General features: G+C 55.0%; 1 protein-coding gene across 14 annotated transcripts in view; it reads left to right on the top strand.

The window, feature by feature from the left end:
• Window positions 1-26,433, top strand: part of NCOR2 (nuclear receptor corepressor 2) — a 226,887-nt gene that overhangs the window by 147,740 nt on the left and 52,714 nt on the right. For 8 of the 14 annotated variants that reach the window (XM_039724631.1, XM_039724630.1, XM_039724629.1 and 5 more), the window contains exons 11-16: window positions 1,091-1,187; window positions 3,486-3,664; window positions 6,915-6,969; window positions 9,047-9,145; window positions 22,974-23,095; window positions 23,957-24,129. In XM_039724631.1, the coding sequence (XP_039580565.1) occupies window positions 1,091-1,187; window positions 3,486-3,664; window positions 6,915-6,969; window positions 9,047-9,145; window positions 22,974-23,095; window positions 23,957-24,129 (725 nt within the window). Of the gene's footprint in view, window positions 1-1,090; window positions 1,188-3,485; window positions 3,665-6,914; window positions 6,970-9,046; window positions 9,146-18,651; window positions 18,795-22,973; window positions 23,096-23,956; window positions 24,130-26,433 lie in introns of those variants that run through there. The other 6 variants (XM_039724632.1, XM_039724625.1, XM_039724633.1 and 3 more) reach the window with 5 other exon arrangements.

Below are 26,433 nucleotides of genomic sequence, written 5' to 3'. Positions count from 1 at the left end.
GCAGATGTGAGTCTTGCTGCTTTTTCCCCAGGGTGGCTCAACACAGAGCCAAAAGGAGCAAAAATGTCACTGCCTGTCTCACCTCTGCTGCTGATCTCCCAGCTGGCCACATCAGGGTCCCTTGTGCCAGCCCACTGCCTGGGACAGCCCTAATTCCTGCCTTACTCGTGTGCCCAGGTTATATGTACAAAACTTGCAGGTGCATGTGGTCACGTTGATGATTTATTACATGCACATGCTTTGATGGGAGCAGAAACGTCTGCAGAGGTTATTGGAATGACCACAGATGATATGAAGGGAGCAAAATGTCTCGCTGGAAGGGATGTCCCCTGTCTCTCCCACCCCCTGTCCGTTTTCCTCTCCTCATTGGAAGTGCAGTTGAGGTCATGTTGTTTTCTGCCAGGAGAAGACACAATTTCATGATCTCCACCCTTTTTTCTGAAAACTCCCTGTCCTTCCCATTTCAGCCCTGGCATCTTGCCTGGGGTCACCTGATATGCAGAAAACCAAAACCTTTCTGCCAACATCCCATCCTTGTGCCCCACTAACAACTGGGTGGGTGCAAACTTCCTGACTGATGGCTTTATTTTGTCTGAAAGAGAAAGGGAGAAATGGTACTGAGAAATGCTTTAATTCTTTACCTGCTTAATAGGAAAAGTTGTAATTCCTTGGGACGTGTGGCTGTTACTGTAAGGGAAATATGTCAGTGGATGGGTTTGATTTAAAACTCCCCACAGTATTTTGCAAACCCGATGTGGTGGCACAGCACTAATGGCTCGGTGCTGACACTGACACCTTTGTGCCATTGCTGTGGTGGGGTGAACAGCAGAAAATGTGGGGGAGAGTGTGGTTGGGCATGAAATGTCCTTGTGTTCAGGCAATCCAGGAAGTTGTCACAGGTAAGGAAAAGTGGTTTTGAGGCTCTTGACCTGTGAGCCCTAAATGCAGGTGCCTTTCCCAGTGTGGGAGGGGCTGGCCTGGGTGGAACATGGGGATATGGCTGTTATGGAGGTTCAAAATGGTCTTGAATATGGTTTGCTGCCTGTGCAGTGGAGCATCAGTGCCTGAGTGTGTCACTGCCCTTTCCCAGCAGGGTAGGACAGAGGGGCAGTGGCGGGCTCTCCATGTCGGCCGCACGCAGCGAGCACGAGGTGTCCGAAATCATCGACGGGCTCTCGGAGCAAGAGGTGAGAGCAGCTCCTCCTTCCTCTCCACCCCTCACTCATCTTCTCCAGACAGCTCACAGGGCGCAGTCCTATGCCAAATCCCACTAACTTTAGGTCCTGCTGAGGTTGCCATGATGCCAAACACTTTCTGGATAGGATCCAAAGTCAGAGGTTTATTTCAGACACATCAGCATCTTCCCAGCCGTGTGAGAGATGTAGTGGAGCTGTGCAATGGTTCTGCCAGAGCAAAACATGGAGCTGGTGGCCAGTAGGTTGGGTTTATCAGCACTTGGTTCTCTCTTAGGAACCTGAAACCCCAGTGTGCTGCTCATCCTGGGTAGCACCCCACAAACACCTCCTGGCTGTGGTTCATGCTGGAAGTGAAGATGGGAAGAGGAAAGGGAAGGGGAAGGGGCAGGGAGCCAGCACCCAGGCTGCTGGGTGGAGGGGTTTTTTTTCTGTTTCGTTTTGTTTTGAATGGGCTGTGTGACTTGACACAGGGGAATCCTATGGAATGAATGGTTTGTACGTGAGCCAGTTGGCCCACATCTTCTGGGAGGGAGTGCTCCATTCATCTTGAAACATCCCTGTGACCTCGGCTTCGTTTGGATCTAGTTTCACAAGGGTTCCACTCTCTTGGCACGGAGGCGAGCTGCACTGAATGGATCATGTTTGGGAGGGGAGAGCAGCCTTGCCCAGCAATAACTGGGATGTTTGCTGCCTGTGCACCATGGCTGATCCCTCTCTGGGATCCCAGGCACTTTGCTTTGAGCCAGTTAAGGTGACAACGTGGAGGACACGGATCTTGGAAGCAGAGGGGAATTTCACAGCCCTGCAGAGGTGCTGGCCAAGAGGAGCGTTAGCTGATCACCTCCATCCCCCTGCACAGTGTGCTGCTAAATTCCACCCTGCCTGCTGAGCCCCAAATCTGCTTTGCTTGTCTCAGAGGAGACCTTTAGAGCTTCCAGCTTTTCCACAGGGCTGGAAGGAGCAGGGGGATGAGAGCTGGGGAGCACCTCTGGCAGCAGGGCCAGCTCTCTGCCCCAGTGTGTTGCTGGAGAGGAGGGGAATCTGGCTGGTGGGGTGTAGTGGCAGCACTCAGCACCCCAAGAGGCACTGTGCCCTCAGCTGTGGCAGTGCTCCCACCAGCATCCTCCCTGCTCTGCACAGGGGCTGCTCCTGTCCCCAGGGGCAGTGTGCAGTTACCCAGGTTGGTGCTCCAGCTGTTCCTCCCCTCCCACCATGAGGAGCAGCCAGTTTCTAAGCAGGACGTGTCCTAGTGAGGATGGGGAAGGTGATCACATGTGTTGAAATGTCCATATCTGTGCTTTAGGAGGAGGAGAAGGAGGTTGGGTCTGATCAGGCACAGAAGGGAAGCAGAGCAGCACTGGCAGGCTGGAGTCAGCAGCTTCTTGGAAGGGTTGGCCATGACTGCTCTCCCAGGAACCAGCACCTGGCTGTAAATTAAAACAGCAGCACTTGAGACCTGGCCTTCCTGGGTCAAGGGAGTTTGAGCAGTGACATCCCAGGTGACAGGGAGGACTCAGACTGATGGTGCAATTGAAGGGGGTGGCCAGAGCATCCCTTCATCCCCATGGGATGGAGCTGTGCCAGGGGATCCCCAGCAGCTCAGCCAAAGGGACAGTCCTGGCATTTGAGCACGGCACAGCACAAATGAGACATCACATTGGCCTCTCTGTTGCAAATACTTCAGGAAACCAGTGTGCCCAGTCTGTCCTGTCCTGCTGTGCAGCTGGGGCTTGGGATGAACTTTGTGCTCCATAGGATGGAGTAAAGGCATCACATTATGTCCCAGGGTGTTGCAGTAAGGAATGACAGCCCCATTTCAGTGACGTGTGAAACCTCCTGGAACAATTCCTGTGGAAGGGAAACATGATGTCTCCCTCTGCCCACCTTTTCAGGAAGTTTTGCAAAGCTGGCCCACTTCCCTCACAGTTGGGGTGGGGGGCTGAACCTCCATGTGGCTTTAGGAGGCTGGGGGGGGGGTCAGCATTCCCTGTGCCACCGCTGCCTTGACTTGTTTCTCATCATGGTCAGAAGCTGTTTCACTTAAGTCAGACATTTCCACACAGGATCTTGAAGCCTTTTATTCCAAAATGAAAGATTAATTGTTTCCTGGCTGACAGCGATAGCCTCTTTCAGCCTTTAATTTACAATTACTCCAGCAATAAAGCTGTCTAGTGCTTGCTTTTGAATTCTCCTGTTCCTCCTCCTGTCCTTTTCCCCTGGAACATCTGTCCCCTGCGGTCCCCGCGGGCCCGTGGTGCTGACCAGCTGTTCCCTCTGCTTTCCCCAAAGAACCTGGAGAAGCAGATGCGCCAGCTCGCCGTCATCCCGCCCATGCTCTACGATGCCGACCAGCAGCGCATCAAATTCATCAACATGAACGGCCTCATGGATGACCCCATGAAGGTCTACAAGGACCGGCAGGTGATGAACATGTGGAGCGAGCAGGAGAAGGAGACCTTCCGGGAAAAGTGAGTCTGTGCAGGATCCCTGCAGGGCTTCAGCTGGAGCCCCAGCACACTTGGCAATGTCCCAAGTGCTTGGCTGACAATGTCCCCCACTGACACATCCTGTGTTACCTTGAACCTGGTGATGCTTCTGCACAGAAAATTCAGGCCTTGCTCTCTGGTTGGGGTGGTCCTGCCCATGTGGAAAGCTGCTGCTTGTGGCAGGGTGAGAGCAGGAAGTTTTTCAGCTTTTGCATTCCCTGTTATATCAGCCAGTTTAAAGATAACGCCTTAAAGATAAACCCAACTCTCCCTACACACTGCCTTTCTGGATTTTCATGCTGTCCTTTGGGCACTGTGTGTCCAGAGAATTTTTGGGGCTGCCAACATCCAAGCCCCTTATGTAGACCCCCTCAGGCTGCAGCTTCCAGGTGGTGCCTGTCCCTCAGTGCTCCATCCTGCTGTCTGCAGGGTTTGCCACAGGCTGCTGTTTCCATGGATGCATTCCCACATCACACACGTGCAGGCTCTGGCTGTGGTGCCTTCTCCTGTTTGCAAGCAGTGCTTGAGAACAGCTTGGCTCCATCAAGGGAGATCACTTGGGGAGTCACTGATTCCTTGCCTGGGTACCACTGCTCTGTCAGCCAAGATGTGGGTGCTCAGCTTGGTCTCACATCCAGGCTCCCCTGTATCCCAAAGCCCAGAGGGGACCAAGGTGTGTTTGCATGGAGGACTGGAGCCTCCTTGGTGTCCCCAGTGTGCTGTGTCTGTGAAAACAGAGCTGAGTTCAGCTTCCAGTGGGATGAGCTCTGCTGGAGCTCCCTGCTGTGGATGCACCAGGATCACTTTGTCCTGAGCAGCAGCACCACTTGGTCTGGCCTCTGGGCAGTCAGGGGATGGCTCCAGGGATTACCAGCACGCCTGTGGCCAGCCATGCTGGAAGCCTCTCTGTGCCCAGGATCCCTCCCCCTGCTCGTCAGGACTCCTGTTTGCAGCTGAAATAATTAATTGCCAAGATGGACCGAAAAAGAACAAAACAAGCAAACCGGCTCCAAGCCTTTGATAGAGGAGAATCCTCATTGCTAATTAGCCTTAAAATGTGCCACTCCAAACAGCGAGGCTTGCCACAAATGACGCAAAGGCTAATTACTCGGTCATTAATGGCAGGGCTGTGCCTGGCTAATGGGGCTGGAAGAATCCACACCCAGTGTGTGCATCCTGCAGTGCACCGTGGATTCTGTGTCATCACTGTGGGTGATGCAGAGCTCCAGGCACAAATACAGCAGGGTTGCAGGGCTCTCACAAAGCTCATTTGGAGAGGTTGGCACTCAGGAGCTGTAAGGAGGGTGTAGGGAGCCCTGCCCCAGCTCTCCCCCAGCCTGGCGTGCTGGTAGCCCAGCTGCCTGCTGTGCTGCAGCTTCTGGCCGGGGTTTTTAAGGTGAACTGGAGTTGTGTCATCCATGATCGTGACCTAGAGCTGGCCTCCTCCTGAGACCAGGAAAACTTGGTTCAACCTTTTGTTCAGCCCAGCTGGCAGGGCTCTTGGAGTAAACAGGCAGGCGCTGCGAGGCTGACAAGCTCCAGGTCTGAACTATTTTAGCTGTCAGAACATAACCACGAGGAAGAAGCTGATTTGATTTGCTTCTGGGCAGGATTTCAGGTCTCTGTTGAGAGCCCATTGCTGGCCTGCTCCCAGGGAAGCTGTGGTTTGCTGGTGAAGGAGCAGGGTGCTGCTCAGGCATTGAGGCTGTGTCGTGCTGGGCAGTGTGAGAATGCAGCACTCATCTCATTATGGGGAGATGGCCTGGCCTGTGAAAAAGAGGGGAATGTTATCTGCGTTGCCCCAACAGTGTGTTAGCATCATTGAAAACCCCATCATGTGGTCAGCCCTGGGTTTGTGGTGTGTGCAGAGTGAGGAGCCAGCTCTGGCTCCGTGTCCTCACTCTGGATTGTCTGAGCAGCCCAACTGGTTTGCTTTCTTCCTTTTTTTTTTTTTTTTTTTTTTTTGGTCCCCCCTAGCATTTCTGGTTTCTTTTATGTTCTGGTGATCAGTTATGGTGACGGGATCTTGTGGTGCCCCAAACCATATGGGAGTTCTGCATCAAGAATGGCATCAACGTGGGTGACAGCACCCATGTCCTGCTGCCATGGCTGGAGTTGGTCACACCCTCCTGGGCTCAGCTCAGTGCCTTGACTCCATGTTTAGCATTGGGACAGAGCAGCAAAAGCAGGAGACAGCTGTGCCAGTTGCCCCAGGGGAATCTCTGGCAGGGCTGGAGACATGAGCTCCTCACCATGTCCAGCCCATGTTCCACCCACGCCGCAGCTCTCCCACCTTTTGCCTCCCATCCATTTCCCCAGGGCACAGAGCTGGCATTTCCTTGCAGCTGGCACAGGTGCACATACTGGACGTGGCTCACCCTGCCTGCTCAGCTTCCCAGGGCAGAGCCTGTGCTGATGGCACCTCTCCTGGCACAAAGTCACCACTCACCAGGCTGTCCATGCCTTGGCAGTGCATTGGTTAACTGTGCTGCCAGCAGCAGCTCCTCCTGCCAAGGGCTTGCTGGCCCTCGGTGCTTCCACACCAGCCAGGCACAGGGATTTGTTGGAGGAGGCATCTCTGCCAGTGGGGACAGCTTCCCCTGAGCAGGCAGTGTACCCTCCCGGGCTGCCAGAGCCAGGGGTGAGCTTGCTGACAGCTCCTCCACTTGCTGGGCATGAGGCAGCGTTGCTCAGAGCTGCTGTGCCACTGGGGATCTCTTGAGCAACTCTGTGGCAGCTCTGTGCTTCCTCCCGGGGTTTGGGGTTCCCTTCCTGTCCTTTGCAGCTGCTCCCAACAGCCCAGCAGGGCTTGGGGTCCTGCTCAGCACTGGGGCCACCCATGGCCATGATGTGGGGTGTGATGGCAATTCCTTGCCCTTTCCTTGCCAGGTGCTGAGGCCTTGGCCAGGTGTGCCTGCCCTGTCCTGCTCTTGGTACAGGCTTGGGTGGCATGAGGTGATGAGCAGCTCTCCAGCACTTCCAGCCTCCCTCTCCCATCCCCTGATGAGCATTTGCACATGGAAGCTCCCAACCAGCCCAGCCCCACTGGGCTAAATTTAAAGTTCCTGTCTTTCTGGGAAGCTGAGCAGTAGACAAATATTTTCTCAAAGCCCAGAGTCCCTCTGGGAGCTGGCCTTGCTGCTCTGGGCACGCAGGGCATGGCAGCCCAGCTGTGAGGGGTCAGAGGCAGCACCCCCAGTAACCCCAGTAACCCTCTCCTCTCTCTCTGCAGGTTCATGCAGCATCCCAAGAACTTCGGCCTGATCGCATCCTTCCTGGACAGGAAGGTAAGCCTGCCCTCCTGCCTCTAACCTGAATTGTGCTGCCTCTGCTCCCATCCCGTGGCTGTTGGGCGCTGAGCAGGTGCTGAGCACCTGTGGGTGGTGTGGCTGCATCCCCGGGCAGGGTCCAGACGGGCTCCCTGCAGAGCCAGGCTGAGTCAGGCGCGGGAGGCGAGCGCAGCCAGCCCTGAGCTGCCTGGAGCTGCTTCCCAGCTCTCCCGGAGGCTTTGTGCACCAGCCAGGCTGTCACACAGGGCGTGGGCACCCAGCTGCCCAGCACAGAGTGGAGGGGTCTCTTTGTTTAGGGAGAGAGAGGTTTTTGAGGGTGGACTGAGTCCCATTTCATGCAGCAGTTCTGGTGGGTTTCCTGAAGGCACACACAGCTCCCCTTGGTGTCTAGGAAGAGTTGTTCACAGGAACTGCCTGACCTTTCCCAGACCTCATGTGTTGTGCTGCTTGGACTTTTTGGTTTTGCTGTTAATGGGCTGATGGAAGAAAGGTTTGAGAAAAAGACCTGAGAGAGAGGAGTGAGTCTCTTGTCCCATTCTGAGCAAGGCCAGGTGCTTCCATGGGACAGGCCATATGGGCAGATTCTGGACAGACCAGCCTGAAAATACAGTTATGTCCATCACTTGAATGCTCCCCTGAGCCAGAAACATTTGAAAGCTGCTGCTTCTCTTGTCCTTTTAGTTATTTGCATCCTGTGCCCACCTCACGCGGAGTTTCATGCTCACAGTGTCCACTCACTCTGAGGGAACCACTCTGCTCTCAGGGGGTGGCCTGCAGAGGTCACTTCCAGCCTAAATTATTCTCTGATTCCTCATAACTCAGGCTGAGGAAATAATTTATAAGACCTTGACCTTCCTGTCCAAAGCAGCAAGGAAGGCCAGCAGCCACCTCATGCTGCTGCTGTTGCTGTAAGATCCCAAGCTCCTTATCCTTTCTCACTCGATAAAGCTGAAAGTGGTGGGACTTGGATGATGCTCACAATCCAGTCTGTGTTCCAAGCTGTAAAATGTCTTCTAATTTTATTTGTACTCGTTTGTAAATCAGGCTGTAATTATGATACAGAACACATCCATTATCCTGTTGGAGAGAGATGCAAAGTATGGCTCAATGTAATGAATTAATAGATTTTTAAATTGCATTATAAAAAAATAGTGATCTTAGCCCTTGGAACAGATGACTGTAAGTTTTTGTGTTCGCGTGTGTGTGTGTATAATCAGGGCTAAATTAGAAAGAGATCCAATTAACACTTTAAAAGTTGCAATCTGTTTTTGCAAATGGTTCCACTCCTTGCAGAGGGATGGGGTGAGCACAGCCCCCGGGCACACACAGCTGCCCCAAGCTCCTGAGGACTTGTGGCATGATGGATCTGTGGGATAATTTTCCTTTATGAAGCCACTGATCCTGAACGTGAAGGTGTAACCCAAGGCTGGCGTTCAGGTGCCCACCCTGCTCAGCACAGGACTTCTCCCAGCCTGGCACACTTCATGGTGTTCAGGAGCAGGATATGTGCTGGCTGTGACTCCGTGTTTTGCTGAGGTGTCCAGTCTGTGGTGGTGTTTGTGGAGCCAGCCACTGGAGCTGGGATCAGTTTGGCCGCAGCGAAGCCGCGCGCGCTCGAGCCAGCGAGCTTAGCGGCTGGAAGTAACCCCAGCTGACAGTGCTGTGGCAGGTTGTGCCTGCTGTAACCTCAACACAGGCTGACAGGCAGCTCCTTCTGCTGCCTCTGCTTGCCACGGTCATCTGGGGTCAGCCCTGCTTTGCCTCCAGCACGGGGTGATCTCTGCTCAGCACCCCATCTCTGTCTCTGCACGCCTGCGGGACCGCCCTGCTGTGTCCTTGGGAGGGCTGAGCCTTTTCACTAGGAGAGCATTGTCCCCTTCTTCAGCTGCACTGGAAGCCCCATGCCTCCCCCTTAGGGAGGGAGGTGTGGGGAAGCTGTTGGGCTGCAGGTCTTCAGGAGCAGCAGGAGACCTGGTGATGCCTGCTTGTGAGCGCTGCTCCTGGAAGTCTGTGCCCCACCAGCAGCACACGAGGACAGGACCTTCTGTTCCCTGACCTGCCCCTGTCATTGCAGACGGTGGCTGACTGTGTCCTCTATTACTACCTGACCAAGAAGAATGAGAATTACAAGAACCTCGTGAGGAGGAATTACCGGCGGCGCGGGAAGAGCCAGGTAGGAGCTGGAGGAGCGCGTGGGAGCGTCGTCCCTCAGGCTGAGCAAGGAGCTGCAGCACTTCCTCTGAGCCCCCCAAATGAGGCTTTTGCCCCCCTCCTCACATGGGAATACTGCTTGCAGGCTGTGATGGGTTGTGTTTGTGTTCTGTGTAGCTTTTCAGAACGTGGTGTTTAATGGCAGTTGGGGTTTGTCCATCCCCATGCCAAGGCCACAGTGTCTTTAAAAAAAACAAACAAATCCAAGATGCTTAAAAAAGGGGATGGAGTGACTGTGTAAAACCTGGCTGTGTGTCAGTAGCATGGGGTTCCCATGCAGGCTGAGCTCTGTGCAAGAGCCAAGTGGGGTCAGTGTCTCTCATTCCTCTGGAGATGGCAGCCGAGGTGACAGTGGTGACAGGGCTCCTGGGAGCTGGGTGGGGCTCCTGCTTTGCAGAGCCTGCCAAGGCTCTTCCTGTAGGTAAAGGTGTGGGAGGAAAATTACTTGGGTGGGAGTGACTTCTGGTGACACCTGAGCAGAATTATATAATTCCATCTGAAGTGCCAGAGGGTGTCCAAGATCCCCATGGGGGTCTCCTGTGGGACTGGCAGATGTGACACTAAAGCTACTGGAGACCCTTTAAGCCTTTATTTAAGGGCAGAGCAGATTCCAGGGCACTGTGAGGTGCCTGGGGGCAGGTGACTGAGTCAACCCTTACCATTACCATGGCCAAGATACAGATCTAAACATGACCTTGGCAGTGTTGCTGCTGATACCATGATACCCAGGAACAGATAAGTGCTAACCTTTTGGGATGGTGCCTTATCCCCGTGAATGCTTTCAGCCAGGTGCTGCTGGTGGATCCCCAGGTCCATGAATTGAGGGATTATTCGTGTCACAAGGAGAGTGAGGCAGTCACAAAGGGATCGTCTCCCCAGATAATGTGGGAATAAGGATGGAAAAACTGGCCTGGCCCGTGACACCACTGACATCAGCAGATCTTCACGCTGCATGGCCATAAAAAGCAGCACTTGGGCCTAGATCCTGATGGGGAAGCAGATAGGTAGCCTCGCTCCAATTTGATTTCTGCAGCATTAAGACATCAGAATAGTTAGCACATGACAAATGTCATGGACAGGGCCCAATTTTCCCTTCTTTTTTTCAGAGACATTAGAGATGGATAAAGCCCTATTAGATTATCCAGTCCCTCTCCCAGCAAACACAGGGTGGTTCCCTCCAGTACATTTTTTATAGTGTTTACCATGGTCTGTTTTGTTAGATCACAGCAACTAGAACATGAGGCCACATTTGTTTCTTGTTAGCGGTGGAGACATTTAGCACAGCTCATTCTGGTTTCAGTGTTAAATTGAGCAAATGTGGAGAGTGAGAGGCTTTGCTCTGCATCTGCCTACCTACCCCAGCAGCCACAGACCTGCCCTTCCTGCACCCAGCAGGGACTGTTTGTGTTTTGGGGTTTGAAATTACCCCAAGCATGGCCAGTTGCAGAATTTCCCACGATGCTTTCCACATGATCCAGCCCGAGCAGTGGAGACGTGTGCTGCCCTTCGGAGCCTTGTTCAGTGCCAGCCTTTAGAAGCAGGGACTTGCTTCATCGCCTGTAGGACTGTTTTTGCAAGTAGGAACGGCTCCAAAGGGAACAATTTGCACCTCCCCTGGAGCAGACCTCAGCCAGAACGTCGTTGATTTTGAAAGAGGAGCCCCCCTGAGTCTGGGAGGAAGCGACACAGGGAATATTTCCCATTACTGGTGGATGCTCAGGTGGAAGGTGGGATGTTCAGACAAGCTTTAAGAGCCAAGGACTGGCTGCATGATTCACAGTAGGAGAGAGGTGCAGAACAGCAGCTGCTGCATTCAGCCTGGAGCAGCTCTCCCACAGAGATCTTGGGGGTTTTTGAAATTCACGCTTTGTGCTGTGATACCTCTTGTATTTGCATCCATTTCCTGCAGGACTGCATAGGGGAGTGCTGGAAGAGCCTGTGTGTCTTGGGAAGGGCACACTGCTGCTGAGGGGCTGGGTCTGTGCTGCAGAGGAAGGCTTTGCTGGGGAGAGACTCATTTTAGGGTGGGATTTTAAAGCAATAAAGGGTTGAATATGTTGTTAAAGCTGGTGGGAGCAGTGAGGCATCTCCTTTGCACCTCTTCATGAGCCAGGGTCTCCCTTGGGTGTGATGCTGATGGGATCTGCTTCTCCACACACCAGACTGGGTCAGTGTGTGGCTGCACAGACCATCATGGGAGAGGTCAGACACTGGCTGGGATGGAGGGATGCTCCTGGTGCCATTTTGCTTAGTGAGTCTTTTCAGAAGCAGCTCAAATTCTGCCTGTGCTGCAGGAGTGCTCATTTGGGAGTAACTTGTTCCAAAGGCTCTGCCAGCACCTTGCTTGTTCCCAAGGGGTCCTGGATTGTTTGGAACCCTGTGCAGCTCCCTCATTCTGTTTTCCTGTGGCCTAGGGGCTGAGGAGCAGCAGCACTGGGCTGACGTGGCACTGCCAGCTCTGCCATTACCTGCCCAGCCTCAGCCACTAGAGATGGTGACAGGATGAAGGACAGAGGACACACAGGGGTGGGCAGTGTGCAGGGAGGTGACAGAATTGTAGACAGCCTTCCTGCAGCACATGGAGGCATGGCATCATGTTCCCAGCATTTTGCCCATGCTCTGAGCATGTATTTTCCTGCTGGTAAAGGTTCAAGTAGTTAAACACCAAAAGCTGAGCTTTAATTAATTTAGAGGAAGGGAGGAGAGGTTGGTTTTTTATATCAGATGAGAGGAGAGCGGATGAGATCTGATACAAAGAGCATTTCAAGTGGCCCTATGCTGGTTTCTTGCTCCTTTTCTCACAGAGAGGTTGGTGGTCTTCTTTGCTGTTGGAGGCTGCAGGGAGCTTGAGAGAGAAGGGGAGATAATTACACAGAGAAAAAAGCTTCTCTGTGTCAAGCCTATCTTTGTGGCCTACTTATTAAAAGTCCATTAAAAAATAAGAATCCCACTGCTCCCTGGCTGATGGTCCCCTGGCAAAGGATATTCCTCATAAAGCTGCTACTTACTGCTAAAAAATCTCCTGCCAAGAGCAGGGACTTCACATGATTCCACTTCCAGTTTGTCAGAAAACGGAGCAGCCGCCCACTCTGAGGCAGGATGCTCCAGCACTCCTCCTTCCATGGCACTGCTCAGTGGAAGTACCCACATCCAGTGGGTCATGATGTGTGATATTGAGGCTCCTGAGATTAAGATCTTTCTAAAATAATCCTGTGTTTGTGTATGAAAAGGCAATATAACCCTCTGGGGGGGATTGATGGGAAGAGAAATAGCTTCGTTGTCATTTCGCACTGAAAAACCGAAAAAGAATTTGTGCCATGTAAAACAGTCTGATCCAATAGTCAGTGTACTAAGCATAAATTTGCATGAGCTTGTAATGACAAACCCTTGTGTTGATGTGTCCATACAGCTCAGGTCTGTGGCAGTCGCTCTTCAGGATGTTTCAGTGTCTCTCTGTGAAACCTTTAAATTCTCTAGCAGGGACACTGCAGTCTTTGGGAAGCTGTCTTGCTGGGCTGTGGGAACACAAGTGTTGGGCTGAAACCGGGCTGGAAGGAAAGTGACTCTACTTCCGCATAATTATTCGGTTTGGAGTGTGAGATTTTTTATTCCAGAGTAAAATTGGATATATTTTGGAGCAACATTGCCCTTGTGGTAGTGGAGCAGCTGCAGCATGCCAGATAACGCTCCCTGCCAGTGAATTCCTTGGTGGGGGAAAAGCCATCATCTCCCACACCTTCCATTGCTGTGATGGGCAGGAGGGCGACCATTCCAGCAGGCAAAGCTGTCAATGGGGCAGTCTGTCAGTAGGGTCAGTCTGTCCGCAGGACCATGGGGCAGTCTGTCAGTAGGGTCAGTCTGTCGGCGGGAGGACCATGGGGCAGTCTATTGGCAGTGGGACAATGGGTCAGTCTGTTGGTAGGGTCAGTCTTGGCAGGAGGACTGCGGGTCAGTCTGTCAATGGGTCAGTCTGTCAGTAGGACCATGGGTCATTCTGTTGGTAGGGTCAGTCTGTCGGCAGCAGGACCATGGAGCAGTTTGTCAGTAGAGTCATTCTGTCAGTGGGGTCAGTCTCAGCAGCAGGACCATGGCTCAGTCTGTCGGTAGGACCATTGCTGTCTGTCGGCAGCAGGACCATGGGCAGCTGGAGGAGCCACCGCCCGCCCTGGGCTGACTCAGAGGGGGATGAAGTCATGGTGGAGGACGCAGCCGCCGGACAGAGCGTCACGCCAGCCCCTCGCTCTGCTGTCAGACAGCGCTCACGTATCCCTGGCCAGCCGTGTGTCAGTGCCGACACTTTCGAGGACTCACTCCGTGCCCCGGGGGAGTGGAGCCGCCCAGACCCCCCTTCCTCCACGGAGAGCGGTGCCAGAGCCGTGCCGGCAGGGCGGGGACCACGGTGTGACCTGGCCAGTGCCCCGCAGCCTTTCCCAGGCCCACCCTCTTCCCTGTCCCCTGCCAAAACCCAAATCGAATTATCCGTCCCGCCGTCTGTCCCGCCCTCCCCAAACACAAACCATTCCCCTCACCAACGAGGATAAACAGCCCCAACCCAGATTTTTATAAACAGCCCGCTTACTTTTTTGGCAGAAGCAGCGTCCCAGCAGGATCTGGCCAGGTTTGATATCACATGGCTCCTGGAGCATTAGGAAAAACCTGGCCAAGCAGGTTTCCCTGGCCACCAGCAGCCCTGTCACACTAGCAGGGGCTGGCAGGGTTTGGGATTCCAGATAGTGCCTGCCCACGACTCCAGGGCTCCCTGCACCCTGTCCCCAGTGCAGGAGCAGATCTCCTGCCATGCTCCAGCCCTGCCATGCCAGTGCCTCTCCTCCCTCCCCAGGGATCAGATCCAGAGCTCAGCAAACTGTTCTCACTCTGTAAATTGTGCAAGTGCTCCCACTCCGGTAACCACAGAAGCTAATGAGGGGAATGATACTTGTTTCTGGGAACCATTTGATCTTCATCAGTCCAGGGAGCAGCTCCTCATTAGTGATAAAGGGTTTGACAACTTCTCTTCCAGACGTGGGGATATACTTGTCACAAAATCCTGGTTTAATCATGCAGCACATACAGCCCTGGATGTGGCCAGTAAACTTTATGCCACAAATACCAAGAAATTATTCTGCAGGCACTTAAAGCAGTGCTGACTGGAGCTTTGTATCTAAAACAGCACTGAAATTATCTGTGGATGAGCAGGGGCGGTCTGTGAGGGAGGTTGCCTGGTTGGGAGTGATGCCAGGGATGTCAGTATTGGGGCATGGGTTCATCTTCTGCCAGTGAAATGTCACTGCTGGGATGTAAAAGGGCTTGAATTTGGCTCATTTTCTGGACAAATCTGCAGTGTGACAGGGCTGCTGATGGCCCAGGAAATCAGGGTGAGGCTGCAGGACCGATGAGAAGTTGAGCTTGGTCAGACCCTGTGGTCCTGGTCCTGTTCAAGTATGGCCTCACAGGAAGAAACATGTCACAGAGTGTTTGTCCCCTGGGTGCTCAGTGCAGGCTGTCCTCTAAACCTGTGGTCACCAGGGAGGTTTATGTTGGGATGCCTGCCCAGCAGGTGGATGAGGTGTGACACACAGTGATGCTTGAGTTCAGATTGATTCTGTAACCCCTCTTGGCACCTGCTCTTTCAGTCTGGACTCCTGTTGCTCCCCCAGGTGTGCCCTGTAAGGTCCATGGTGCCTGTTCCCCCATCACAAGGGTGCAGCAGCCTTCCTGCAGCCCTGCCACCCCTCCAGGCAGCACAATCGGGCAAACACAATGGAAACTTGCATTCCTGAAATCCCAGCTGCAGTTTTGGGGGTGATTTAATGAGAACGACACGGCCATATTTGGGAAAAGAATCAGAGGATGCGTTGCCACAGGAGGGTGGCTGCTTGGTCCCCAGGTCCGCATGTGGGCTGGTGACAGTGCAGGGACAGCAGGGAGGGTTGTGGGCTCAGAGCAGGGACAGGCAGACACACACACAGCCACAGGCACAGGCTGCTGATGGACCCTTTGGCCCTCACAGCTGGGCTCTTCTGTGCTGCTTGAGCACATCTGCAGGTAGCAATAACAAAAGAGTCACTTGGGTGAGGTGAGCCCCCCATTCCAGCTGACCCCAGGTTCGGGCTGGTGTTTCTCCAGCAGCAGGTGGATGTGTCCTCGCAAGGAGAACTCCACCACAGCCCTGCCCACGTGAGTACTTCTCGGGGCAGGGGCTGGGATCCAGGCTGGGCTTTGCTGGTCCCAGCGAGGGACCTGAGCATCTTCACTGCAGGACACAGAAGCGGTTGGATTTGGGGATGAGTTGTTTTATCTGTTGTTGTGATCCAGGTTTGACTAGGAATGGATGGGAAATAGGTCACGTCATTGCTAAATTGCTTCCTAAAGCAGGCACAGCTGAAAATCCCAGAAATCTGCTTCTACAAGGATACAGGGCTTCCTTTGCCCGTGGTTGTTTGTGGTGTGTGTGGATGCTGCTCTGCATCCCACAAACTGCTGACCTGGCACCTTCCTCTGTTGGCAGGGCTTGGAGAGGGGTCGGCGTGTGGCCAGGGGGCTGCGAGCAGGGGGGAGCAGGGCAAAGCAAACCACAGGGAAGAGAAAACACGTGTTCCCTGCTTGGGACAGAGCGGGGGCTCATCTCCACTGTGCTCTCTTCCCTTCGGGTCATTTTTCCCTTCGCAAGCAATCAAATCACTTTTTAAAAAACTCAGCAGCGACCCAGAAAAGAAACATTTCCTCTTATGGAAAAGCCCTCAGTGGTGCAAGGAAGGATCTGGTGAGCAGGGTCCTGTAAAAATCACTTCAGTGCTTCTGTGGTATCACAGAGCGAGCGGTGGGAAGGCGGCAGTGCCAGCTCTGCTGGGCTGAGCACACAGGGCCCTGCCTGGACAGATCCTGTGTCCAGCAGACTCCCAGTGCTGCCCAAAATGAGCCCACACTCCGGTGAGTGCACCTGGGCATGCTTGTCCTGTGGTCTGGCAAGTGATGCAGGGTCCAGCATGACTCCAGTCCCACTGCCAGCCCCTCTCCTTGCCCCTGACGTGCTGCATGCCCCCAGGACCAGCAGCCTGGGAGATGGCACAGGGCTTTCCATGGCATGGCAGGGCAGCCTGGCCGCAGCTGCCAGCGCTTTGCTGCTGCCACTGCCGTGTTTTGTGGCCTGAGGTGCCCAGAAGCTGTGCTGGTGAGTGTGCACAGAGCCTGTCCAGGTTTCCTGGGACCCTGGGCACAGCCTTGGTGTTCTCCATCCCTGCCATGTGCTGTGTGTTGCAGAGTTGGCTGTTTGCTGGTAGAGGAGCAGCCCAGCTCAGAGCTGTCACAGTTTGAGCTGCACCGAGTGATCCCCATGCTCTCTATCATCCTTATGAAATCTGAGCCTGGCCCTTTGATTTTATTTTTTTTTTTTACTTGCTTCCACAGCCAAGAGCATCAAACCCAGCCCTGGGACACAGGCAATCAAAGCCGTGTTGCCGGCAGACATTCCTCTTGCATCTCTTGTTGTTTTGGCAGCAGCTTGTTTTGCTCTGTGGTTTCTCCCAGGAGCGGAGGGTGCCGCGCGCGGTCGTGAGAAGCCAGGCTGCCTGGCGGTGGGTGGCAGCCAGGCCTGAGGCGTTCCAGACCACTGGAGCAGGGGCTCCAGGCCCTGCCAGTCGGTTACATGACACACAAATGTATTTCTGAGCCATCCTCCCCGTGCTGTGTATGCAGCCTGCCTCGGGAGGTGGTAGGGACATGTGGGGAGCAGGGTTTGCAGTGGCTGTATCAGAGGCGGGTGCTTCTGCCTCTGCTGTGGCATTGGCAAGGATTGAAATTCCATGGGCATTTTGGGGGCAATGTGGTGGCTAACAGGGAGGCTGGTGCTGAGGGAGCTCTGTGGCCAAGTCCCTGCCCTGGCTCTCACTGATGTGACCTGCCAGAGGCAGAGTTTGAAAGCAGGTAGAAAGACAGATGTAGGTGGCAGAGAGAGGATGCTCCCGAGCTACAGCTGCATGGTGCCAGCCCTGTTCCTGGCAAAAATGCCCTGCAGAGAATCTGTGGGGCTGGGGGTAAGAGCCGAGTGCCAAGTCCTGCTGGCTGTGCTGCATGGAGCATCCTGCCCTGTGGTGCCAGTTCCGGACCCTGTGGGATGTTCAGGGCGATGCCAGCAGGACCCCGTGCGTGCCCATGGCCATGGCAGCTGTGCTGGGGCTCCTGGAGAGGCAGCAAAGCAAACCCCAGGCGTTCCTGGCCAGCGCAGCGTTGGCCTTTTGTCTTCAGCTTATCTCGAGCTGGTTTTAATTTGCAACTCCCTGATTGCGTGCAGTGACCTTGGCCTGAGCCTGCTCTGCAGCTGAGTGCCCCAGAGAACATCATAAATGCCATTGATCTGAAGTCACACGCTGGAGGAGTGAAGAGCTGGTGCCCTGCACGTGGGAGAGGCGGCACAGCCGAGTGGGTGCTCCCAGCTGCCAGGGGGTATGGGGCTCGCACTGGTGGGATGCAGCTCCCTCCAAAGTCCCTGTCAAGACAGACTCTGGTGTGACATGCCGGGGAGAGGGTTGGCACAAGTCCCTGCGCTGCCGCAGTGAGACTGTGGCAAGGGTGCAGAGCCGCCTTTAAACAAAAACCCGGAGCTCGCTGCCTGCAGTAGCTGGGAATGAGCTTGAGTGGCACCAAAAGCGTGTGCCTTGCAGCTCAGCCTGGCATGCACGGCTCCCTCTGCGCCAGGGCGCACAGGCTGGCTCCCTCCTGATTTATGGAGCAAACAGGAGCTGGTGGTTCCATCTCCTGTAAGAGCCCAGGGCACCGTAATGATGGCAGGGGACGTGATGGCATCTGCTGGCAACCAAATGGCATCCCCTGTGCAGCCAGTCTGGCCTTGAAAGCTGCTGTGGGACAGAGGAGATGCCAGCCCCAGGGGCACTTGGGCTCGGGGACAGGCTCCCTCTCGGTGCCACCACCATGACTGGGTTCCCCACTAGCATATCCAGCAGCAAGTGGTGTCGTTGGGGTGGCAGGAGCTGGTAGTTCTGATTCAGGAGCTGGACTGCCAGGGATGAGCTCATCCCTGCTGGCAAAAGTGATGTTTTGGTGCATGTTTTGAGGGTACAAGGAGTGAGGGGGGCCGGGGGAGGGTGTGGGTGCCTCAGTTGCAAGGTGCACGGTCCAGTGGTTAACGCTGGGATGTCCTGTGGGCAGCGAGGGAGGTCCCCTGTTCCTGGTCCCCTGCCACAGCCTGGGGCATCTGGCCACAAAGGGGATGGGGAAGGCAGCGGCGATCGTTTTCCGGAGGCTTGCAAGTTTGGAAAATAAATAGCCCCGCACTGTAGGTTAAGCTTGGCATCCTGGCGGATTAATCACGCAGGCTGCAGCCAGCACTGAGAGCCCCGGTGACGAGAGCTGTGGTTTATAGATGATGATTCATCGCTCGACTTAGAGCGACCACGTTATTCCAGCAGATTGCAAAATCATAAGAGGAATGTTGTGGTTAGTTTACGGCTTAACTATGCAAATCGTCAGGAAGCCTTCAGAGCCGGAGAACGTAAGGCACAGCGCGCCCGGATGGCTGGGCGGTGAGCAGGGGCCGGGAGCTGGCGATGGGGCTGTCGGGGACCGGCCGCTCGCGGGAGCCGGGGAGCGGGGAGGTGAGTGCTTCGGGGGGCACGGGGGGCCGCAGCTCCGGGCAGCGAGCGAGCGGCGCTGCGGAGGCGAGGGACGCGCTGCCGGGGGTTTCTGGCCGCTTTCAGCCTCGCTGTGCCACAGGCTCCGGCGGGGCTGGGGAGGGCAGAGGTGGGGGAGCTGCTTCCCCCACGTCCCGCTGCCCTCCGTGCCGCTTGCAGGAGCAGGCAGCGCCTCGGCGGAGGAAGTAAACAGAGTGGGAGGAGCTGCACCTCTTCCTCGCCGGGTCCCGCTGTCAGGAGCGCAGCTCCGTTCTCAGCAGGGTCAGCCTGCCCGTGTGCGGCACCTACCTGGGAGCCGCTGTGCCCCGAAAGTGCGCTTGGAAGCGAAGCTCTATGGGAGCGGAGCTGGCCAGGCCGGGCGAGCCGTGCCAGCCTCGGGGAGCCGGGCGCTGAGGGAGCGCCATGTGTGCCTGCGGCGGGCCCCGGCCCCGGAACGCGCTGTTCCCGGGAGAGCTGGCAGCGCTCTGCCGCTCCAGCTGCTCCGGGGCCGCCGGGACTTTGGGGCAGAGGTGAGCAGGTGTTTGTAATTACCGAGCTGCTCGGGCCGGAGCGCGGGGAGCGGGGGAGGCCGCCCGTCCTGTCCCCCTGGACTCGGAGCACGGTCGGCCTCTCGCTCACGCGTCCCGCGTCCGATTTTGTCCTGGGGCCTTTTTAAAATAAACAGGATGCGTCGGCAGCAAAAACAAGCAGCAGCGATGCTGAGGCAGGAGGAAGGGCGGTGCGGGGTTAGAGCGTCTGACCTGGGAGGGAGGGACAGCCCTGCCCTCCGCCACAGGCATCTCCCCTGGCCTCGGGCACATCCCTTCGCCCTCTTGTGCAAGGTGGGGAGCACGTACCTGGCTTACCTCTGGGCTCAGCCCCAGGATGGCAGAGATGTAGGTGGAGGGAGGTTTAAGTTGAAGCTAGCCGGAGCTGAGCAGTTTCGGTGCCGGCCTTTGGGGGCTCCGCTAAGGCTGACCCACCTGCCAGTCCACCTCTAGCCGGGCGCTGTGAATCAGAGGGAAACATCAGCTGGTAATTGGGGAAGCATTTCCTGGCCCGTCACGCTTTGGGATGGCGTCCCGTCCCTTGAATCATCCAGAGCTGGTCCGTGTCCAGCACTAAGAATAGCCTCCCCACACACGGCGGGGGCAGCGCCGCGAGGGGGGACCGGCCGGCCCAGGGGCTCCTGGCAGAGCCTTCCCACCTCTGTGCCATGGCATGGCTCTGATGCCAGTCTGAGTTTGGGGCAGAGCACACAGCGAGGATGGGCTGGGGCAGCTCACGGTCCATCACTGGGGGTGGTCCCATCTGTGTGTGCCATTCGTAGCTGAGCTCTGAAATGGCTTCGTTCAGCACCCCAGGGTGCCCGCTCCTCACCCAGGGCTGGGTGCTTGGTGCCAGCCCCACAGCTTCCAGCCCGGCATGTACCCCTGGGTGTGATGTAAGTGGCACATCCATGAGCAGAAGCGTTTTCTGGGTGTTTGGCAGGTGCCCTGCTCTGCAGCCAAGCTCTAGTACAGGAGATAAGCCATCACTGTGGGCTTGCCAGGGTTCACATCAGCATTTGGCTGGGAGCCTTTCCTCAGATGAGGACATGAGCACAGCCTTGGGTGGAGCTGGGTCAGTTTTCCCACCGTGGCCTGATGGTGATGATGCTGCCCATTTGATGTATTTCACCTGGCTGACAGGTGAGACCTGTCCTGTCTGTCCTGCTGGGTGCAGGGTGCTTTTCCCACCTGGCTCTCGCTCCTGGCATCGGGCACCCAGCCGTGGCCAGAGCAGGGCAATCACTAGAGGGCAACCTTGGATTGAGATGTGCCTCTGCACTGGGAGAAACCTTGGTTTGATGTCCTACCAGGGTGGGCTTGAAACATTGGGGAGGAGAGGGATGTGCAGTGGCCCACTGAAGCCAGCCCAGTGGGGTCTGCCCATCCTGATTGTGCCAAAGCTTGGCAGATGCCTCTGCAGGGGAGCACCTGTGTTGCTGCATGAGCCACCAAGGCCACTCTCATCCTTCCCTGCCTTCCTGCTCCTGTGTTTGCAGGCTGGTACAAGGAGCTCCTTGGCATCACTGCCATTCCATGGGGAAAAGCTGTGATGGCTGCCTAGGCTGGCAGCCCCCTAGTTCAGACAGGTATAGAGACAGGATAAGATGATGTTGAACCTTTCTTTGATGTTCACTCCACACTGAAGCTGGGGCAGGTACTTGTGTGGTCATAGCTGGTTTAAATCTGAAGGAGAGCTGAATTTCTGGGATGCAGGATTTCCCCATCCCTCAAAAGAAAAGGCTTGCAGTTGGGTGGTAGAAATACTGTGAAACTCATGTGGGCTTCCCTCTGGTGAGGGGAATGCAGATGGGTGGTGATGGCAGGGCTGGGGCAGAGCCTGTCCTGCTGCCTGCCCAGCCCTTGGAGGTCACAGCCCTCACCTCGGGTGTCAGTCAGGCTGAACCCGCGCTCGGGGTTCATCATGGAGTGACTCAGAGTCAGAGAGTTCAGGGCAGTGCTGGGGAAATGCACTTGATGGATGCCCTTTGCTCCTCTGCAGCCAGTGCAGACTTCCCCACCTTCTGCTCCAGCCTGTCCTCTGCCCTCCTCCAGTTTGGGGGCTGACAAGGGCACTGCCCAGTAACTGGGGGTGACACTTCCCTTGGTCACTTGCTGCATGAGACAGCCTGTTCCCCAAGCCTTAGTGATCTGTGGACTTTTGGAAAATCATAAGCAACCGAGTGCTCATCCCAACTGTTCCCTGACTCCTTCTCCCCTGGGACCTGCCAGCCTTGCATCCCACGGAGCAATTCCCAGAGCAGCAGGAGTGTGAGCTGTGCATTACAGTTGTGTTCTGCACGTGTGCAGAGGTGCTCAGGGGCTGGCCAAGCGTGCCAAGATCCCGATGGCACAGCTGCCTCCCCCTGTACAAGGAGGAACTGAAAGTCAGTGGGGTTTCAGTGATGGCTGTGCATGGGTTTTAAGGACTTCTGTTCAACCAGGGCCTGAAGGAATCAGCAGTTTTCTTGTTAAACTGCTCCATTTGACAGCTCCAAGCTTCTGATTTTAGCACCAGCCCATGGGGTCAAAGAGCTGTGCTTGCACCCAGTGCTGCTGCTGCAGGATGCTCATGTTTGAAGCAGCCTCCCAGTCCTGCTGGCTCAAGGGATGTGAGGACACCTCATCCCTCCTTGCTGTATGGCTGCGTGCCAGCCAGACCAGCCACCTTCTGCTGATAAATCCATTTTAAGGCAATTTTACTCCCCATTACATCACCAAACCCTTTCCCAAGGGGGTGGTGGAAGCCCTGCAGGCTGGGCAGGGGCCGGGTGAGCCCGGGTGGGTTTCCTGGAGCAAGCAGCCTTGCATTAGCCAGGAGCAGGATGGTTTAATAAATCATTTCCGTCTCTAATTTCTACTTCTCCGTTCAACGCCTCTCGTTTGCTGGTCACCAGAGGGAAGGGAGGTCAGGGGAACCAGGCCTCCCCAGCAACCTCCTTCCTGCAGCTGTTGAAACAAAATCCAGAACTATAATAGTCACTGTGTCCCTCCCTGGGGTACCACAGTGCCTTTGGTCTCAGCAGCAGCAGCAGCGTTGGGGTGGTTGGGCTCACGGCCTCTGCTGAAGGTGCCAGGTGGTAAAGAGAGGGTAGAGAGGACACCTTCCCTGCTTGGTGCTACAGAGCCACAAACATTCCCCATGGGCTGTGTCAGATGCTTCGGAAAAAGATCAGAAGTGTTGATATTGCTGAGCCTCGGGGTGTCACTGGTGCCCTGTCTCCTTCATGCTCCAGCAAAATGCATCCACTGGCTGCAAATCACCAAGGCAGAACAGGAAGGTAGTTCTCACCTCCCTGCCTTACCCCCACATCAGCTCCTTGCTTGTTGCCTGACCCCAGGGGAGCAGCTGGGGCTGTCCCACTGCCTAGAATAGGAGCCAGAGGGCAGCTGCCATGCCTGATCCTGAGCTACCTCTGATCTGCCTGGAAAGGAGATCTCTCGGCCCCTGTGGCCTCCAGCAGTGCCCTGCCTGCACCCTCTGCCTGCAGCTCTTTCCTCTTGGCCACTCGCCCCCAGCATTGTTTCACAGCAGTTGTTTGGGTTGGCCCAGGTGCTGCCCTGTGTCCGCCTCAGTGCTGAGGGCTTGGTTTATTTTATGTCCTTTGTTTTGCAGCAGCAGCAAATGCCCCGGAACAGCCAAGAAGAGAAAGATGAAAAAGAGAAAGAAAAAGAGAAGGAGGGAGAGAAGGAGGAAGACAAGCAGGAAACAGAAAATGACAAAGAAGAACTGACAAAGTAAGAACAACCCTCCCTGCCTGGCTCCAGTGGGCTGGGGCTGCAGGGGTGGAATGTGGTGGTGGGGTGCAGCATAGTCCAGGGCTGCCTGACCCCGTGCAGGACTGTGTGTGCCCCCCTCACCTCCTCTGCAGGGAAGGAAAGGCAGATCCTCCTCCTCATTCCTCTTCCCTGCTGCTCCCAAACTGGGAAAGCAACACGATATGGGGTTTTTTTTATATCAGCCCAATCAATCTGCAAAGCTCCTGTGATGCTCCAGCTTGTTCTGTTGTTACGAGAGCCTCTGGGAGCCGGAGGAGCAATCCGGGGGCAGCGGAGCGTGGCACTTCACCTTTAGTGTTATTGATGTCAACGTGAGCACTCCCAGATGAGGAGCTGCAGCCAGCCCTGCCTCCCTCACACCGAGCATCAGCGCCGTGGCAGGGGAAGGTTGGCACGCAGACCGCTCGCTATCTGTAATGGGCTTAATACTTGGTTTAAAAGAACATCTGGCTTCATTATATCTAGGCTGCAAAGACATTTACCAGCAGGTCCCTTTCAGGAAGATAAATGAGGAGGAGGCAGGGATGAATTTGAATGGTCTGGTATTAAACCTGTCTCCGTCAGGTCTCTGCGTGCACTTGGTGGTGGAGCTGCAGCCAGCTGCAGAAAGAAAACCCCACCACAAATCACCCCACTGCCAATCCCAGCCAGGAAAAGAGCCTGCGTCTGCAAAAAAACTGCAGACCTGCCCCCCTAAAAAACCAACAACAAAAAAGAAAAAATCCCCAGACACGTGCAGAGAAATAATTGCTTGACCTAAAAATCAGACTGACCAAACAACTTTTTTTTTTTTTTTTCCTTCTCTCCCTGTTTTTGCAGGGACAAGAACGACGACACGTCCGGAGAAGACAACGATGAGAAGGAAACTGTCACCTCCAAAGGTCGCAAAACCGCCAACAGCCAGGGCCGGCGCAAGGGCCGCATCACCCGCTCCATGGCCAACGAGGCCAACAACGAGGAGGCAGCCACGCCACAGCAGAACGCTGAGCTGGGTAGGTGCCAGGGGCACGGGGACCCTCCCCTGGGCTGGGATTTTGGGGTATCCATTGTGCTGGGAGGGGATGTCACCCTGCTCTGCTCCCCACTCACAGAGGGGTTTCCTTTGTGAGATCCTTTCTGGGGAGTAGCAGTGTTTGTCTCTATCACGTGAATTACTCGGTGTGGTCGCCAGGATAAGTGGGGGCATTTGCAAGCCTGGGCTTTCCTGGCTGAGTGTTCATGTGTTTTATGACCTCAGAGGGAAAGTGTTGCAAAAGACAAAAAGGGAAGCCTTCAGTTTTAGCAGTGCTTTGGCAAGGCTTGTGTCCCTCCTGCACTTGGAGCTGATTCCCTTTGCAGCTACTTTGGCTTCCCCTCAACCTCTTCATGGGACCCTCCTCTGCCCTCTCAGGCTTGCCTGGGTCTCTACCACTTCTCCTACCTGCTCTGTTTTCAAATTTGTCTGGAGCCTGAGCAGCTGCAGCCTGTGGGACCTACTCCTCTTTGGCCTTGGGCATTGGGCCGGTCTCTTTCCATCCGTGCCTGATACAACAACGAGTGCTGCCTGTACCATGGCATCCAGACACTGCACCAGCCCACAGCATGGCCATAGCCATGCCACGTTGCCATGCTGGCCTTGGGCTAGATGGGAATTCATGGCAGCATCCACAGCCCCACACTGGGCACATCTGCCCCTGGCACCTGCAGCATCACTGGTTGCCACCCCAGGGAGAGGGCTGATATATTGACTTACAGAAGCCAATGCATCGAGGAATTTGGCTGATATTCCTATATTTTCTACTCTGTCAAAGTACAGAATTATTGCTGTGCTACCTAAGGCAGGTAAAAATAAAAGCAGGGTGACTCCTCTCGGATTCCTTGCTCTGCAGTTTCTTGCTTGTGCTGTTCCATGTGCCATAAATCACGCGGAGGTGTTTCGCCTCCCTGTTCTCTGCTGACAACTGGCTGAAGCCTTGATTGCGAGCGCTCTGTTTTCATACAGGCGATATAAATAGTCCCCAGCACAACAGAGCCCTGCTCTCTCCCTCCAACTTGTTCAGCAATGCTGCAGAGAAGCAGCAGATAATGCCAGTAACTTAGATGGGATTTTTTATCCTGGTATCTCAGAGTCCTTGATAAACTTCACTGCGAACAGAGAGGAAAGCCTTTAGACCATGTTAAATTGGGAAAAAGGAATGGATCAATTCCAGTGACATATCTGAGCAATTGATTTCACTTTATGTCTCTCCAATAGCGCTTTAATTTAGGTTGGCTAAGAAAGTTATTGCATTTTAAATACCAATTGAACATTAAAAACCAGCACAAAACCGTATTGTGGTTTAACTGCAGCGTGCCGGAGCTCCCCGTAGGCATCTGTTTCATAACTGCACAACCTCAGGCGATGCCATTAATCAAACCAAACGGGCCATTGCTGTGACATTTCTGTACCATGCAATAACAGGCATCACCAGCTGAGCCAAGGGCCTGCACGGCGTTGGGGACGTTTGCTTTTACGTAAACGAGCGCTGTGGCCCTGGCCGTGCCTGCTGCCGGGGGGAAGCAGTGAGGTATCAATTTCCCTCCCTCTTGGCTGGTGTCCCAGGGGCAACACGGTTCTGGGGGAGGCAGTGACCTGTGCTGTCTTCCGGGAGGTGACACCTGCAGTCGTGCTCAGCCGGCTCTGAAGGAGATTCTTCTGCCCACTGCTGTGGGCATTGGAACTCACACTGTCCTCCCACAGGGTCTCAGCTTCTTGTAGAGCTTCTTTGAAGAGCCTTCCTTCTCTCCTTGCCTGTATTCTTTATCCTGAACCTATCAGCCTGTTTTCCATTTTGAAAGGACACTGTCAAAACATCTCTCATCACTGTTGAAATAATGCTTTGCCTGTTGTTTAGAGTAATAACCCCTTGGCAGCCTGAGCCGGAAATCTGTTTCCTTACCGAGTTGTTTTTTGTCTCTGACTCACACCCCAGTTTGTTATTGTAGGGTTTGCTCTGTGCCAGGCTGCCAGCAGGACTGGTGCATAGTGAAGGCTTTATGCAGGACCTTGGTGTCCCCAGCACCTGCTTGGAGCTGGGGAGAGAGGCAGCATCAGCTGCTGACACCCCTGTCAGCCTCCTGGATGGAGCAGCATGTCCCCTTCAATGGGCTCTGCTCCAGATAGGCCCCTGCTGTTGCTGGAGGTGGCTCGGAGGTGCTGTCCAAGAGCCCAGTGGTGGCACAGAGGGAGCTGTGGTCACACCCTTGTGTTGTCAGTGGCCAGCACTGACAGATGCAGTCGGCCAAAGTCACCACTGAGGTGACGCTGTTTCTCCGTC

The sequence above is a fragment of the Passer montanus genome, unplaced genomic scaffold, assembly GCF_014805655.1.
Source record: "Passer montanus isolate IOZ18808 unplaced genomic scaffold, ASM1480565v1 scaffold53, whole genome shotgun sequence".
In the NCBI taxonomy this organism is placed as follows: domain Eukaryota; kingdom Metazoa; phylum Chordata; class Aves; order Passeriformes; family Passeridae; genus Passer; species Passer montanus.
The sequence above is the reverse complement of the archived record's forward strand: the minus strand, read 5'-3'. Positions and strand labels throughout refer to the sequence as shown.